This window comes from Nicotiana tomentosiformis, chromosome 2, assembly GCF_000390325.3.
Source record: "Nicotiana tomentosiformis chromosome 2, ASM39032v3, whole genome shotgun sequence".
NCBI lineage: Eukaryota > Viridiplantae > Streptophyta > Magnoliopsida > Solanales > Solanaceae > Nicotiana > Nicotiana tomentosiformis.
The window spans coordinates 67,672,369-67,691,077 of NC_090813.1; the positions used below are offsets into that span (position 1 = coordinate 67,672,369).

Below are 18,709 nucleotides of genomic sequence, written 5' to 3' on the forward strand. Positions count from 1 at the left end.
TTCTATATTTATCCCTAATATTTTTATTTTTCTTATACATAACTAGTAAAAAATTTCGGCGAAGCGGTGTCCCGTGACACCGCATAGGACAAGGTGTATACGCCCCTGGATATAACCACTTAAGCTTATCTCTTTCACGTGTATGCCTTGTGCTTGAATCTGCCTATGTCTGTGTACACTGTGTATGTACCTGGTTCATGCTTAAGTTCCTTTGTCAATAATCAAAACAAACTTCACTTGGGCCAATAAACATGCATATACATGTACTTTAACATTTCAACTAAAATAGAAAAAAGTAAACAATAAATGGATATGTCGGCTCATTTGCGACAGTTTGCGAGATTCATAACATCTTTGAAGCTGTCATTTTTTGGTGTTAATTTGGTGGTTAAAATCACATGCACGTTAGAACAAAAGCTTATCTATGGGTAGTTTTTTGGCAAAGGTGAGTTAGAAATCCTGGGAACTATTAATAAAAGAGAAATATAGGAGACTTAGCTAAAGTTAAAATTCTTCTTTTTCTTTTAAGAAAATCTCATAAAAACATTTGCGTTTGACGTTTAAACTTTATGTTGTATTATGCTGTTTATCTTGGCGAAAAGTTTCGTTATTCTTTTCCTTTTCCTACAACTTTAGTTAACGTTGGTATCCAAAACATTTACGTAAAGTTGGACAGATGTCCGAGTTTCAGTCCTTGTTAATTTTAGAACCAACAAAACGGCAAGCTGAGCTAATCAAGATGGCGACTTTAAACAAAAAATGGAGAGTCCACTAAAATAGAAAGAAAAGATGGGGGACAAAAAGATAAAAAGGAATAAGATCGCTGAAAAGTATGAATTCTTTATTTTTCTGGACTGGACTGTGGACAGTATTTGGAACGATCCAACTTTAATTCTCTTTGGACAAGGGCCCATGTACTTATTTCATTATTTGTAAACTCCAAGCCGAAGAAACCTGAGGACCCATAACAACAACAACAACAAAAAACTAGTATAATCTCATTAGTGGGGTCTGGAGAAGGTAGTGTGTACGCAGACCTTACCCCTACCCTGAGGTAAGGAGGCTGTTTCCAATAGAAACTCGGCTCCCTCCCTCCAAGAACTCCCCATCTTGCTCTTGGGGTGACTCGAACTCACAACATTTTGGTTGGAAGTGGAAGGTGCTTACCACTAGAACAACACACTCTTGTCACCCATAACAAAATTCCTAAATTAGGTGCTTCATTCAACATTTCATAAAATGATCTTTATGCATAAAACTTTATTCATCATTCACAATTATCCTCCGTTTAAGAAATCCACCTTTCATGCATGTACAAAGACATAGTAATAACAAACTATAGACATAGTCATCGGGCCACTGAGGTAACACATAACATGAACTTCCAATCCAAATCAACCATTATTTGATACAACATACTATGAAACATCATAGACAATATACAAGCTGTATAATCGTGATCATAATAAGCTTGAAGTATCAAAGCAAGAAATACGCTGTCTCTTGTTCGAATAGGTTGAATATTCTGGAAATGCAGAAACTTTGTCCAGGACAGAACTAAAAGCCTGTCGAGCAGAGGTTAAGAGAATTTCCCGAGCCTCGATATTGGCATGTCCTCCATCGATCACATTCGTGAAGACAAATATGTTCTTTACTCGACTTCCTAAGGTTGATATTTCTGACTTCACCAAATTTACGTTAAGGGAATTGATAACTTGTCTTAAATCTGACAAAAGCTCAGGCCTGTATTCACAACAAATGGATGCCTTGAAAAGACATGTTCCATCTCCTGCATTTTCAGCAATTGTTTCAACTCTTATTTCATCAGAGTCCAATGGAATGAAGAAACTTTCACTAACATGGCTTGCAGTTTCTTTCAATTGTTTCACTTGGCATATTACTTCAGCTAGCAGTGCTGCTTTGTCCATCTAAAGTAAAAGTTCCAATCTTCAGTTGAAGTTCAAAAGAAGTAAATCATCCACAATTTACTGCACAAGTAAGTTCCAAATCCTAACAATTTTTTAGCTTTTCAGTTTACCTCAATTTTCCAACAGCTTTATCATTTTCACTTGGCTTATTAAAGTGCTAGGATAAAATTTGCTTAGAACTTTGGCTTATTGTTATGGGACTGCAGTTCAGAAATAGTTATTCTGGAACAATACGACATGAAAATGATCTTCTTAATTAATAGAAAATAAGTATTTAAGTCAAAAGGTTAGCTCACGGTTGTTAAGGTCATCTTGTCAGTTTTGCTCCAATGTCCTAACTGCAATATAGTATAACTAATTAATTGGCGAACCAAGTCAAAAGATGATCAAGAGACACAGTCCTAACTACAATAATATAACTAACTAATTGAACAAATCAAAACGTGTTGGCATAATAGATCAACACATAGAGGTCAGCAGCCGACATTGCACTCTACTGGTTAACCTTAATTCAAAATTCAAAATTCTAATACAAATTAAGATATATAATATCAATACAAGTTTCGAAAGAACTTTGACCTTTATTCCAGAAACATTTACATTGATGAAAGGACCATATCCAACCAAAACATGTTGAACTTCACATAGCCGAACAAAGGGGTAAGGAAACAGAAAGAAACAAATGAATAATAACTACACATCTATATAAATCTTGAAAGGGTAGTCACAGGCACATAAATGAAACAAGTAGGAAAAAAGCCGATTTATCTTTTGGTTACTAGGAACTTTTTGTCAATAGAAAACAGAGTAATGTGGTTTAAGCCTTCAAGATTATTTAAGCACCCAAAATGAAGTTCGCTTCTAATTCTTCTCGCTTGGGAATACAGCTTGTTATGTTACAATTCAAACAAGGTTAACCATTTAATTTACTTGATTTAGTAAGTGATACAACACTAATCTTTCAACAATTCACGACTAAAGAACAATTTAAGGAATTTTTACACTATCAAGCACCTAAGTGATAACTGCATTTAACGTTCATAAAACATGAGATTAATAACCAGAAAAATATGACAGCTTAACTGATACAACATGTTAAAATACTACAGACATTTTCTGTGCAATACCATGATCAGAAAAGGAACAACATAAGAACCAAATTTCATGCACCAGACAAGTAATCTAAAACCTCAGTTACTACTATCATTCTTATACTCTCCATTATCAACAGAAAGGGAGAACTTACTTTGTCAGAGGATGGCACAAGATTGCGAAGTGTGGCCAAATGAGCATTGATCCTCTCCCTTCTCCGTCTCTCTGCCTCGCTATGGCTCTTCAATGCAGCAATACTTTTTCCCTCTGATTTTCCAGTTTTCTTCCCAACTCTTCCACTAGCCTTCACCAACTCACCTTTCTCACTATCCAACACCAAATTTTGTGGAACCCCATTTGCCTCATTCTCATAAAATCCACCTAAATTCCCAGAAATCTGACAGTTCATTCTAACAAATTAATGCACACCAATACAATCCCTTTATATCTTTTCTTGTAGTTTATTATTGACTATTTCGCTATATTTCACATATCAAACAACAAGACTCAACAAACCATAAGTTATTAAAGCAAAGATTTTTAACCACTAGGATTCAATAACAAATTTGACAACTGAATGACACAAAATAAAAATGCAGAAAAATCTAAGGGTCAGCTCCAGGAGGTCGAGTTGTAGGAGCAAACCAGAAAGAGATCATTCGAGGGGCAATCTTGAAATATGAGCAAATCTTGGCGGCAGACAAAGTGGTGGTTTTTGTGATACTTGTGAACATAACTGCCATAGAAGAGGTAAAGGAAAAAGATAAAAATGTGCAGTTTTAAACAAATTATGGGGAAGACAAAAACTAGTAAGAAAACATCCACATTTTCTTTCTAATGGTCAGCATCTCGATGAATATGAGGTTGACCCTGTTGAGGAAATCGATGAATATACAAAGTAAACAAATCGAAACCCCAGATAAAAAGAAACAAAGATGCTGTACTTCGTTCGAATTTGTGTGTAGTTGAAAAGGACAAAGTAGACAGAAGACTTTTTGATGTTCTTGGTTTTTAGATACAGAGGATGCAAAAGTACTCTGGTCTGTGATAAAATTTGACTCTTCTCTGCCTGTGGCTTATGGGGTTTTAAGGAGGAGTTGATGATATAAAATAGAGAATTGAAAATTTGCTAATTCAAGCAAACAAGATTAAAGCAATGTGTATTTTGTTGTAAATAAAAGACAACGTATACTTGAATTAAAAAATGAAAGCAAGTGGTTAAGTAAGTTGGCCCTTATGAGTGGAAACTTCTAAAATTAAAATTAGATTGCGAAAATGGCCATTAAAAACTGGGTGACAGTTTTGTCCTTCAATCAATCACAACTCTATATAAAACTTTGTACAAAAATATAAACTTACATTCTAATAAAATAACAAAAAGGTAAAGATTTTCAATAGTAAATAGTAGTAATAATTAATCACTATGATAACGGTGTTGAGTCTCTTCAATTACCTGCAATACATATATATGTTAGAGCTAATTTTAACCGTCCCCATATTCTATCTTATTTATTTTCTCTTATCTGACCTTTAAGTTTTGTATGCATTCTAAATGAATTCTTAATATATATTCTATAAAGATAACAATTTTTTAAAAAATAAATAACTAAAAGTAAAAGTAAAATCTGAAAATTAGAACATGGGAAGCCGTTGATGGCCACAAATGAGAAATATATTTACATGACCAGCTCTTACAGTCATTTTGAATTTTAGTTTTCTTGTCAAAAATCAAACATGAAACATTTCATTAGTAAAGGTAAAAGAGTCACGCGTGTAAGTTCAATTGCTTTATCAAATAAAAGTAATGGTTTGATCACAAAATTTATTATTACATCATAAAGTCTGTATTTTGTATCCCAAAGAATGAAAACGCACATAGCGAAAAATTATTTCATCTGTTGCAGAAAATCATTAAAGAGTAATTTACTTGTGATCAATGATCACCTAACATCTATAAGTATTTTGTAATGCTCTTACCATTAAAAAAGTTGTTTTTGATCTTCCGGTTTAACTTTATCAAAGCCTTCTCGATCTGTAAACTTAATGGAATCACTAGGAGCTAGGTGAATTTTTTGCAAAACCTTTGAGCTTCTTAGACTCACCAAATCACTAAGAGATAAAGTGGTGGGATACAATAACAGAACTATTTCAAAAATTTTGTAGTCTTGTTTCTTCTATAGGAAAAGTTAAAAAGAAATAGTAACTTTATCTTCTTTTCATTTCTTGTAAGCGTCAAAGTTAGCATCCTTTTATCTTTAGCCAATTCTATGTAATATGGAGTAGGAATGTGAAATTATTCTTCATATTATCTTATGCAGTGATCTTATTCGAGAGAACAAATCGTGGCACAATATTAATTTGAAGTATTATACAGTCATCCTCCTTTACCTTTTTCTTTACTTTTAATTATAAGAGGCCATTTCATGGATCGTTCACACTCATTACTTAGTGTTGTTAGAAGATTTCAGCATATTTAATTAATTCTTTTGTTTTCTTATCCAAAACGAAATTGCTAAACTATTCTAATATTGTTTCTACTACCATTATAAAATATTTATATTGATTAGTATGGAATACACGGGCAACGCACATGTCCAAGAAAGTAGTTGTTTAAAATATTAGATAAAGGTGTGAGTGTTCAACATATTAATGATTTTAAATGTTGCCCTTGTCATTTTACCTTAAAAAGAAGAAAATACGTTAAAGAAAAACTTATGTAGTGTTTCTTTGTAATGAAAGGTTACAACGTGCATTGGTTGGTTCTAATATAACCCCAACGGTCCAAAAAGGGTGTTTATATTCACAGGGATGCTTAGGGACGCCTCTGAATCCAGTAAAATTTAAAGGATATTGAATGGTTTTACCCATTCAAATGTCTTAGGCAGGGGCCTTTTAGAAGGCAGATTGTGCAAGTGTTGGCGATTTTGTGAGTTGGTGACTGCTAAGGGTGGCAGTACCTTGCCAAATTCGAGATTTTCCTTTCTAACTCATTATTATAAAAGGTGGGAGGGGTTCCCGTAATCCTGCGTATGTTTTACATGTTTTTTGTTGCTTTGAAATTATTATAAGTGTTAAACTTCGAAATTGAAAAGAAAACGGGTGAAGGCTGAGTCAAGTAGGGATTTGACTGCCGTACATGAGTGGGTGGGTTTTCGGCCGACGGAAAACGCCCCCGTGACACTATTGATAGGATTGAAACTGGACAAGTCTCAACGAAGAGGAAAAAAAGAAGCAAAAAAGTAATGCACAAAATATCAAAACAAAGAAAAAAGTATAAGTGATAATAAACTAAAACTTCAGCACCCCTCCCAAATCTCTCACACACTTGGTCTAGCCTCTCACAAAGTCATTAGGGTTTTAAGCATTTCAGTTTCATAGAATAAAACTTAGCTGCGCAATTATGATTAGAATACGGTTAAGCTAGAAATCGACCAGTAGAGTAGTTGAGAATTGCAATGATAGATGTTGAAAGTTGCAATAAAATAAAATTGCATTTCCCTAGTATTTAATATTATTCAGAATAGGTCCGAAGTCAAAAACCGCAAGAAACATTAGCTCATCATATAAAAGCTTAAAAATATTAATTAATTCTTTTATAAGTATTTGAAGTTGTGAGCCATTTTAGCTCTTAACATGTGTATGTTTAAATTTCAACGTTTTGAAAGTTGATATTAATCACTCCAAGATTTTATTAAAAAGAAAAAACTAAAGAGAAATGTCAAACTCAACTTAGGTATTTTTAAAAAAAGTAAAATCTCTTCTTGTACACCAATAGAGAGTCAAATTTGAAATATTCTGGTTTTAGAATCTCAACTCCATTGATAATTGATTGATTCTAAAATAATACTCCATCCGGCCCACAATAAGTGACAATTTTAACTTTGGCACACCCATTAAGGAAATACGAATGTTAGAGAAAAAAAATATATTCACTAAATTAACCTTAATTAATTATTACCTTGCCACATTGGAATATGTAAATAAGGACAAATTTTGAAAAAATAAAATTAATTCCTTCTTGATTATGTAAATGGACACTTATTTTGGATCAAAATAAAAAAGTAAAATGATCACTTATTATGCACCGGGGAATATAATTAACTAGCAAGTTAATATCCCCATAAGAATAATTTAAATAAGCAATGGACTCAACCCCCACCCCCAATCAACTCTCAATTCTCCGACTACCTTTCGATCAACAATTAATTGCTTTATTTCTTTTTGAAGTTCATATTATAGTCCTTGATCTGGATTGCAACTTCTAAATCCTAACCAAGAAGTGATGAGATGGTTAAAATAATTGTACTCATATTAGCTGCTGAAAAGTGACTGGCATATGTTTTCTGAAAGAGAATTATTGCTCATAATTATCTACCTATGACTTGCATTTAGAAAAATTTATCATATTATCTTCTCAATGGAATGTAAATGTACGCAATTGGTTGCTACCAACCGTGACGAGCTCGTTATTTCTAATTGGTAGACTTCCTTTTCAGGTAGGTTTTGGGTGTTCAGAGCTCATCATCCATGACGTGGCATCTGATGCTTACAAAGTCCCCCCCTCCCCCCCCCCAAAAAAAAAAGAAGAAGAAGAGATTCGACTAAACCGTCCGAGTTAAAGTAGTCCACTCAATTCATTTATTACGAAATTATTACTCCACTCTTTATAGCTTGTTAATTATCATGGTGGAACAGAGAGTTGAGAGTCAACAATTAATATTATTAGTTAGTTAACTGTCAGAGTTCGAGTTTGTTAGGAGTATATAATACTGGAGTATACAATATCCAAATCACTTCTCACTTGTTATATACTAACTCCGTTCATTTTTACCTGTCATGTATACTAAAAATATATTTTTATTTTTACTTGTCTCTTTACGCATATCAAGAGAAGACAATTTTTTTTTTCCTGTTATACCCAAAATATTTATTACTCATTTCAAATCATTTTCTCAAATCCAATAAAATATGCATCAATTAATATGAGTATCATGGTAAATTATGTACTTCATTTATTATTTCTTGAAGGGCGTGAAAAGTCAAAATGTGTCAAGTAAAGTAAAATAAACGGAGGGAGTATATGTTAAAGGGTGCGGTCATTTGATAAAAACATTTAAACCAAATAGAGAACATATTTTTAACATGTTCTCTTATATGCGGGGTTGATTTTTTTTTAAAAATGAAGTACGTGAATTTTTTTTTGATAATGAATGGTTACTTTCTGTGAAATCATATTGAAGTGTGTGATTTCATCAATAAACTTCAAACTATTAAAGAAAGTTCACTTACTCTTCAACTAGTTATAAAGGCATACCCAAGACCAAGAGATGAAAAGAAGAAAGTGATTCCTCTAATAGAGATAGATGCTTCCACCTTCCGATATTGTATCCAATTATATCATTTAAAAACTTCAAACTATTAAAGAAAGCTCACTTACCCTTCAACTAGTTATAAAGGCATACCCAAGAGGTGAATAGATGCATTCGATCTTTCGATATTGTATCCAATTAAATATTCAAACAACACATTTTGTATCCAGTCTTATTATCAAAATTGAATAGAGAATCTTATGTCACAGAATTAAGTGTTGATAGTCATATGTGTGAATCTTTTCGAGTATTTTGCGTGAGAATACTTGGATTATTTTCGGGTTAATTATCAATAGCTCTATATACACTTTATATATTTATGATATAGCGGAAACACAAAAAAAACCCTCAGATTACCTTCACCACTGAACTGAAGAGACGCCAGGCGACAAACACCTTCTCTTTTAAACATTAACGATCATATTCCCAACAGTTGCATCCGTTGATTTGTTGTTTTTAAAAGGAGAACCTTATGGCAATTTCCTCACAGTATTTGCTCTTCTCTACTAAAGCAACAGGTATGGAATATGAATTCTCCTCCACCAAATTCTTATGTTTTTCAATTAGTATTCTCCTATTTATCGTTTTTCCACAATCTCCTTGCTTCACAGATCTTTACTGCCATTATAATTTCATCCATATATTTTCGCCCATAAATCGTAGCCGATATTACTCTCTCGCTAATTCAAGTTGTAAGTCCTTTTTTTTTTTTTTTTAATTTACCCCATTATTTTATAGTACTTGTACCTTAATATTTTTCACAGTCTTTGTTTACAACAATTGCAATAACTGTTTACTTTAATTTTCCTATGAAATAATTGCAACAGTTGTTGTTTAATTGAAATAGTTGCTTTGTTCTATGAAATAACTGTAATTTGAAGATGTGTTCTAATTTTCATCCCTCCATTAACTGTTTACTTTGATTTGAGTTTTTAAATTTACTATTCTATGTTTCTCCATTGGCTTTCTTAACTAATGTTGTTTTATAACTCATTCTTTAGTTTCTGATTTAAATGGTTACCGTCATACCCCCAATCAAGGAAACTCAGTTTATAGTGTGTTCATGGAGAACAAGGGGTTGCAATTCCTTAGCAATGATTGTCGTGGAATGGATAGCGAATTGTTGGAAGAATTATTTCCGGATGAAGGAGCGGCCGAAGAGATCCACCAAATTTTGACAAGAAAAAACCTAGAAAAAATCATCTCCTACCTTATTGATCAACATGTGAAAAATAAAAAATTCCGAAAGAATCCATACATTTGTGAACAAGATATTGACCATTTTTATTATTTACTCACGAGGGCTAGGCGAACCATAGTCTTCACAAGTCCCCGTGTTTCTCTCAAACGGAAAAGATATCAAAAAAAGATTGAAAGAAGGAAAAGAAACTAAGGAATAGCCAATGTTAATAGGTTAAGCTGCTTATAGTTGCACAAATAAAAAAATTTAGAGCCTCCTACCATTACTATTGTAATTGCTATGTCTATCAGATGGAAGTTCCAATCCCGCATCCACGCTCCTAAACCACCTTTCTACTATGTATGCCTATTAAGTTGTCTTCCAGCCGTTAGCCTATTAGTATTTCTCTCAGTTGTCGTTGTTTGCAATATATGTAGAATACATATATCTTGTACATACTAACTTACAGTTTCCTCTAGAGTTTTTTCTTACTATACGTCTGCCCTTATATATGATGTAATAGTCTTTCTCTTTCTGCTATGGATAATGTATTTGCACCCATGTAATATAGTAATTTTCTACCGTTGATTTATTTGCTTCATCATCGAATTGCTTACAGTTATTTCCCTTATAACAACCTATAATCCTTTGTTTTGTTTGAAAATTATGTTTACTTCATCTATGTTTTGAGTTATGTTATTTAAACTCGAAACTGTTACAAAACCATTAAACCACGCTTTTGGTATATAAATTTTCTCATGTACATGCTTCACAGCAAGTGCCTAAGTCAAAGTATATTTAATCCTTACTACCCATTTCCTGATGTCTCTATATAACTAAAGAACAGTTTTGAATTTTTTCTATGCTTCAGTTTCCATGTTTTCTTAGATTTTCTTCCGTAGTTGGCAATAATATAGTAATATGGTAATTATTCATGATAGTACTACACCTTAATTAGGATGCATATTCAAAGACCATGTGTGGTCTTCATTTTTTTCCAAACTGTAATAAGATAGTGCTGTACATGAAAGTCTGTACTAATAGAAAATAAAATCTTTGATAACATAATATCAACCAAAAATGTCATCCAACTGTTTGTTAAGAGTGTTGACCACACAAACCCAAAGTTTAAAACTTTAAATTAGTCAACCTCCTGACAATCTTAGGAGAATGTTGAATAACTTAGTACTGTTGTTTATCTATGATACTCTATGTGAGTTGTGCCCTTCATTCCTTCTGGAATCCACAAAGAAACAAGGACATAAATGTAAATACCTCTTTTGAAATCAATGCACCGCGAATGTATGCTTATGAATTTTGCTTGAGGTTTGGTCCATTTGAAAGCAGCACACTGCATGAAGCTTTACGTATTGAGATAGGAAGCCAAGCATGTTTGCGAATATCAAATCTGACTTCCGGGAGCATTATCTTACCTTTTAAGTTTATCTGCTACAAATTTCAGAGTTGGATATTGATTTTTCTCAACAAAAAAATCTATATTCGAGATTACTTGAAGTGAAGCGCAAAAAAAAAGGTTCCTTCATGCGTATAGCTTGTGCATTAGCCAAATAATAAACTTGGGAGGCTAAAGGACTTCCTGTACACTCGTGGACTTTTCATTTAGCTTGATGTTATAATTCAATTTAATCAAACATTTCCTGCATGCTCGTGCTATTAATATTTTGCTAACTAAAAGTAAGATTTAGGAACATATATTGTAGACTCATACTATTCTACTTTGACTAGATATTTTCCTAAGCATAAAATTAATTACTCGCTACAAAACTAATGTCACGACCCAAAATCCTAACCTGTCGTGATGGCGTCTATCTCGATACTAGGCAAGCCGATAATCTCGATAAATCACAATTTCTCTTAAGTTTGAAAATACAATAATTTAATACAAAATAAAATCTCACAAATACTGACACGAACACTCCCCAAAACCTGGTGTCACTGAGTACATGAGCATCTAATATGAATACAATCTGAAAAATACGGTCTATAGTAGTTTGAGACCAAATACAGTAAACAAGGAGATAGAGAAGGAGAGACAAGGCCTGCGGAACACGACAACTACCTCAAAATCTTCTGAAAATCAACTGCGCGAAATGATCAACACCCGCTATGTCCGGGAATACCTGGATCTGCATACGAAGTGCAGGGTGTAGTATGAGTACAACCAACTCAACAAGTAACAATAATAACTAAGGAATTGAAGATAATGACGAGCTACATAGTTATAGTTCACTTTCAGTAATTCCAGCAAAGAATATACATGCTTTCAAATCCGGCAGTTTAAGTCAAATCAATTTTATACAGTTCAAGTTGATGTAATCCGAATATAAAATCTTTCAGAGATTTCACAACAATGACAGATAGCAACCAAGTGCAACAACAAATGCAAAGCAAGTACAGCCTCTCAGGCAACAATCATTCAACTCATCACAACATCTCAACCACTCGGCTCTCAGCCCTTGGCACTCATACTCAATGGGTACCCGCGCTCACTGGGGGTGTACAGATTTCGGAGGGGCTCCTACAGCCCAAGCACTATAATCTGCACGGACAACTCACGTGCCATAATATAAATATCTGGATCCGCACGGCCAACTCACGTGCTATAGTAGAATATATGGATCCGCACGGCCAACTCACGTGCTGCACGGCCAACTCACGTGCTATAGTATAATATAAGGATCCGCACGGCCAACTCACATACTGCACGGAAAACTCACGTACTATAGTATAATATAAGGATCCGCACGGACAACTCACGTGCTATAATAATATATCTCACAATCAGGCCCTCGGCCTGGCTCGGTCATAAATCTCTCCAGTCTCTCGGCCTCTCAAAAATCATAAAAATTAGCCCAAACAACAATGATATGATGCATCAATAATGAACAATAGATACTGAAATAAAATAATCAAGTAATCTGTGACTGAGTACAAACAACAATTAAGCAAATAGTTCAAAATGTACACGACATCTGTGGGTCCCAACAGTACCAACATGTAGCCTAAATATGGTTTCTAGTCAAATTTCCATAACACATAGAGAGTACATAGCTAACAACAAGTTATTCAACTTTACAGTCTCACGGGACGGATCAAGTCACAATCCCCTCGGTGCACGCCCACACGCCCGTCACCTAGCATGTGCGTCACCTCCAAAGTAATCACATGATACCAAATTCGGTTTCATACCCTCAGGACCAGATTTAAAACTGTTGCTTACCTCAGACCGTGAAATTCTTATTTCGCTAAGCCCTTGCCTCGTGACTTGGCCTCCAAATGCCTCGAATCTAGTCACAAATAATTCATTTCAGTCAATAAAATTTATTGGAATTAATTCCATAAAAAAATATAATTTTCCATAAAAATTCAAATTTTTGCTCAAAAATCGCCCATGGGGCCCATGTCTCGGAACCCGACAAAAGTTACAAAATCCGAAAGCCTATTCAACCACGAGTCTACCCATACCAATTTTACCAAAATCCAACCACAACTCAACCCTCAAATCTACAAATCTTATTTCCAAATTTCTAAGTTTCAATCTCTGATTTACACCTCAAAATCATGTAATCTAGTCGGATTATTCAATTATAATTCAATATTATGGAGTAGGAATGATCACAAGGGACTTATCTCAAGTTTTCCTTGAAAATCTATCAATAATCGCCTCTCTTTAAGCTCCAATTTGCCAAAAATGGCGAATGGGACGAAGTCCTATGCTTTATAATTCTGCCCAGACAGCCTCGGGTCTGCCTCGATCTTGGCCTTCGATCTTGGTCCTCGATCCTGGGTCTCGATCCTGGGCCTCGATCCTGGGTCTCGATCTTGGGCCTCGATTCTGACCCTCGATCCTGGCCCTCGATCATGGCCTTCGATCATGGTTTTGATCCTGGTCCTCGACCCTACCTTCGATCATGGCCCTCGACCCTGGGCTCGATCGTGGCTTCGATCCTGATCCTCGACCCTGCCTTCGATCGTGACCCTCGACCCTGAGCTCGATCATGGCTTCGATCCTGGTCCTCGACCCTGCCTTCGATCGTGACCCTCGACCTTGGGCTCGATCGTGGCTTGATTCTAGGCTCAATTTTTTTTGGGCTCGATTCCGGGCTCGATTTTTGGGCTCGAATCTGGGCTCTATTTTTAGGCTCGAATATGGCAGAAGAAATTTCAAGCAGAAGGAAATTGTAGCGGCTATTGTAGTTCAATTATTTGATCCGTTAACCATCCGAAACTCACTCGAGGCCCTCGGGACCTCAACCAAATATACCAACTAGTCCTAAAACATCATACGAACTTAGTCGAGTCTTCAGATCACATCCAACAACGCTAAAACCACGAATCATACCCTAATTCAAGCCTTATGAACTTTAAAATTTCAAGTTTTCACAAACGACCCGAGAACCTATCAAATCACGTCCGATTAACCTCACATTTTGTACACAAGTCATAAATGACCTAACGAAGGTATTCCAATTTTTAGAATCGGATTCCGACCCCGATATCATAAAGTCAACCCCTCGGTTAAACTTTTCAAAAAATCAACTTTCGGCATTTCAAGCCAAATTCCACTACGGACCTCCAAATAATTTTTCGGACACACTCATAAGTCCAAAATCACCATATGGAGCTATTGAAATTATCAGAATTTGAATTCGAGGTCATTTATATATAGGTCCATATCCGGTCAACTTTTTTAACTTAAAATTTTAATTATGAGACTAAGTGTCTCATTTCACCCCGAATTCCTTCCGGACCCGAACCAATTAACCTGATAAATAATAAATCAATTGTAAGGCATAAATTGAGTAGTAAATGGGGGAACAGGGTTATAATATTCAAAACGACCGGTCGGGTCGTTACATTCTCCCCCTCTTGAACAAATATTCGTCCTCGAGCGAGTTTAGAATAATACCTGGAGTCTCAAATAAGTCTGGATATTTGCTCCGCATCTCCTGATAAACCTCCCAAGTAGCTTCCCCGACTGGCTGGCCTCTCCACTGCACCTTCACTGCTGCTATGCTCTTTGACCTCAGTTTTCTAACATGCCGGTCTAAAATAGTCATCGGCTCCACATCGTAAGTCAAATTACCGCCCAACTGTACCCTACTGAAATCCAGAATATAAGACGGATCCCCGACATACTTTTGGAGCATGGATAGATGGAACACTGGATGAACACCTGATAGACTAGGTGGCAAAGCAAGTTCATAAGCCACCTATCCAATTTTCTTAAGTATCTCAAAAGGCCCAATATACCGAGGGCTCAGCTTGCCTTTCTTCCCGAACCTCAACACACCCTTCATGGGTGAAATATTGAGCAGAACCTTCTCCCCAACCATGTAAGTAACATCGCGGACCTTCCTGTCGGCATAACTCTTCTGCCTAGACTACGCCGTGCGAAGCCATTCCTGAATCACTTTGACCTTCTCTGAAGCATCCTGAACCAAGTCAGTACCCAATATTCTAACCTCACCCGGCTCGAACCAACCCACTGGAGACCGACACCACCTCCCATATAAAGCTTTATACGAAGCCATCTGAATACTCGACTGGTAGCTGTTATTGTAAGCAAACTCCGCGAGTGGTAGAAATTGATCTCAAGAACCCCCAAAATCAATGACACAAGCACGTAGTATATCCTCCAATATCTGAATAGTACGCTCGGACTGTCCGTCTGTCTGAGGGTGAAATGTTGTACTCAACTGAACCTGTGTGCCCAATTCTCACTGCACGGCTCTCCAAAATTGTGATGCAAACTGCGTGCCTCGATCTGAAATGATGGACACTGGCATACCGTGTAGGCAATCAATCTCGCGAATATAAATTCCAGCCAACCGCTCCGAAGAATAATTAGTACCGACTGGAATAAAATGCGCAGATTTGGTCAACCGATCTACTATCACTCAAACAACATCAAACTTTCTCAAAGTCCGTGGGAGCCCAACTAGGAAGTCCATGGTAATACTCTCCCACTTCCACTTAGGAATTTCAAGTCTCTGAAGCAATCCTCCTGGCATCTAATGTTCATACTTTACCTGTTGACAATTTAGACACCGAGCTACAAACTCAACTATATCTTTCTCCATTTGCCTCCACCAATAGTGCTGCCTCAAATCCCAATACATCTTCGTGGCACCTGGATGAATAGAGTACCGTGAACTACGAGCTTCCTGGAGAATCAGCTCACGCAAACCATCTACATTAGGCACACATAGCCTACCCTGCATCCGTAATACACCGTCAACTCCAATAGTGACTTCCTTGGCATCACCGTGTTGAACCGTGTCCTTAAGGACAAGCAAATGGGGATCATCATACTGGTGCTCCCTAATGCGATCATATAAAGAAGATCGAGAAACCACACAAGCCAAAACTCGAATCGACTCGAAAATATCCAATCTAACAAACTGGTTGGCCAAGGCCTGAACATCCAAGGCTAAAGGCCTCTCTGCTACCGGTAAGTATGCTAAGCTGCCCGAACTCTCCGCCTTATGACTTAAGGCATCGGCCACCACATTGGCCTTTCCGGGATGATAGAGAATGGTAATGTCATAATCCTTAAGCAACTCTAACCACCTCCGCTGCCGCAAATTAAGATCCTTCTGTTTAAACAAATGTTGTAGACTCCGATGGTCGGTATATACCTCACACTGGACACCGTACAAGTAATGCCGCCAAATTTTAAGGCATGAACAATAGCTGCTAACTCAAGATCGTGGACTAGATAATTCTTCTCATGCACCTTTAACTGTGTGGATGCATAGGCAATCACCCTACCATCTTGCATCAGCACTGCGCCGAGACCAATACGCGATGTATCACAATACACAGTATAAGACTCTGAGCTTGTAGGCAACACCAATACTGGAGCTGTAGTTAAAGCTGTGTTGAGCTTCTGAAAGCTCTCTTCACATTCATCCGACTATCTGAACGGAGCTGTGATGACCCAAAATGTCATCTTTAAAGTTAATAATTAATTCTGTGTTCTAAGACCTCAAAAATTACTATTTATCATTACTCGACTTGCATGCACAGTCCGTAAAAGTTTTATGTGAAAAATGGATTAAAATATGAATTAGAGCTTTAAAACTCAACCGAGTTGACTTTGGTCAACATTTTGAGTAAACAGACTTGGATCAGTATTTTGACAGTTTTTGCAAGTCCGTATCGTGATTTGGGACTTGGGCGTATGCCCGGAATCAAATTTTGAGGTCCCTAGCCCGAGATATGGAATTTTAATGAAAAATTAAAGGTTTTAAAAGCTTAAGTCAAATAGTGACCGGATGTTGAATTATGTGCAAACAACCCGGAATAGAATTTTGATGATTCCAACAGCTCCGTATGGTAATTTTGGACTTAGAAGCGTGATCGGAATTTTCTTTGGAAGTCCGTAGTGAAATTAGGCTTGAAATGGCTAAAATAGGAATTTAAGTTTGAAAGTTTAACCGGGGAGTTGACTTTTTGATATCGGGGTCGGAATCCAGTTCCAAAACTTTTCATAGCTCCATTATGTCATTTATGACTTGTGTGCAAAATTTGAGGTCAATCAGACTTGATTTGATAGGTTTCGACATCGAATGTAGAAGTGGGAAATTCTAAGTTTCATTAAGCTTGAATTGGAGCATGATTTTCGATTTTAGCATCGTTTTATGTGATTTGAAGTTTCAAATAAGTTCGTATGATATTTTAGGACTTGTTTGTATATTTGGTTAAGGTCTCGAGGGCCTCAGGTGAGTTTCGGATGGTTAACGGATCAAACATTGGACTTAAAAAGCTGCTGCAATTTTTCTCTTCCGCTGGATATTCTGGGCTGTGATCGAGCCCAAGATCGAGCCCAGATATCGAGCCCAGGGTCGACGGCCAGGGTCAAAGCCAGAGACGAGGCTCAAGATTGATGCCATGATCAAGGCCATGATCGAAGGCCCAGCCTCGATGCCATGATCGATGGACGAGGCTCGATGCCATAATCGAGGCCATGATCGAGGTCCAGACTCGAGCCTGTGATCGAAGCCACGATCGAGGCCTAGGCTCGAGGGCCATGATCGAAGCCACGATCGAAGCCCAGTTCCAAAGGCTGCCTGGGCAGATTTATAAAAGAGGGCATTCGTCCCATTCGCCATTTTTAACAAACTAGAGCTTGAGCAGAGGCGATGCTTGATAGATTTTCAAGGAAAGACATTGGGGTAAGTGATTCTAACTCGGATTTGGTCTATATACTCAAATATATCATTGTTTTCACCATTTAATTAGTGTTTTGAGATTAAAATTTGGGAAAATCTTAGAAATCTCATAGAAATGAATTTTTGAGATTCGAGTCGATCGGAGTCGAAAAATCGAGAAAAAGGCATATTATTTGATTAAATTGGAGCAAGTCGAGGTAAGTGAATTGTCTAACCTTGTGTGGGAGAAATTTTTCCTAGGATTGGTATTAATTATAAGGTGATGAAAGTCGTGTACACGAGGTGACGAGTGTGTACACGGGTTATATGTGAAGGATTATATTTTTAAATTGTGTAGATCACCGTTGCATATTAATTAAATTATTAAATCTTGTTATATTCTCCATCATTGATTTGATTTATATACTTTAAATTTGCTTGGCCTTTTTTCTCCCATATAAAGCTTCATACGGAGCCATCTGAATACTCGACTGGTAGCTGTTATTGTAAGCAAACTCCGCGAGTGGTAGAAATTGATCTCAAGAACCCCCAAAATCAATGACACAAGCGCGTAGTATATCCTCCAATATCTGAATAGTGTGCTCGGACTGTCCGTCTGTCTGAGGGTGAAATGTTGTACTCAACTGAACCTGTGTGCCCAATTCTCACTGCACGGCTCTCCAAAATTGTGATGCAAACTGCGTGCCTCGATCTGAAATGATGGACACTGGCATACCGTGTAGGCAATCAATCTCGCGAATATAAATTCCAGCCAACCGCTCCGAAGAATAATTAGTACCGACTGGAATAAAATGCACAGATTTGGTCAACCGATCTACTATCACTCAAACAATATCAAACTTTCTCAAAGTCCGTGGGAGCCCAACTAGGAAGTCCATGGTAATACTCTCCCACTTCCACTTCGGAATTTCAAGTCTCTGAAGCAATCCTCCTGGCATCTGA

The 18,709-nt window shown here is 36.6% G+C and overlaps 1 protein-coding gene across 1 annotated transcript; it reads right to left on the minus strand.

Moving 5' to 3' along the window:
- Nucleotides 1–1,230: 1,230 nt before the first annotated feature.
- LOC104115323 (transcription factor bHLH30-like) lies at nucleotides 1,231–4,163 on the minus strand. The gene is made up of 2 exons (XM_009625919.4): nucleotides 3,175–4,163; nucleotides 1,231–1,928 (listed from the first exon to the last, which is right to left on the minus strand). Exons 1-2 carry the CDS (start codon nucleotides 3,427–3,429, stop codon nucleotides 1,461–1,463), a joined length of 723 nt encoding a protein of 240 aa, XP_009624214.1. The 5' UTR covers nucleotides 3,430–4,163; the 3' UTR covers nucleotides 1,231–1,460.
- Between the last annotated feature and the right edge of the window lie 14,546 nt (nucleotides 4,164–18,709).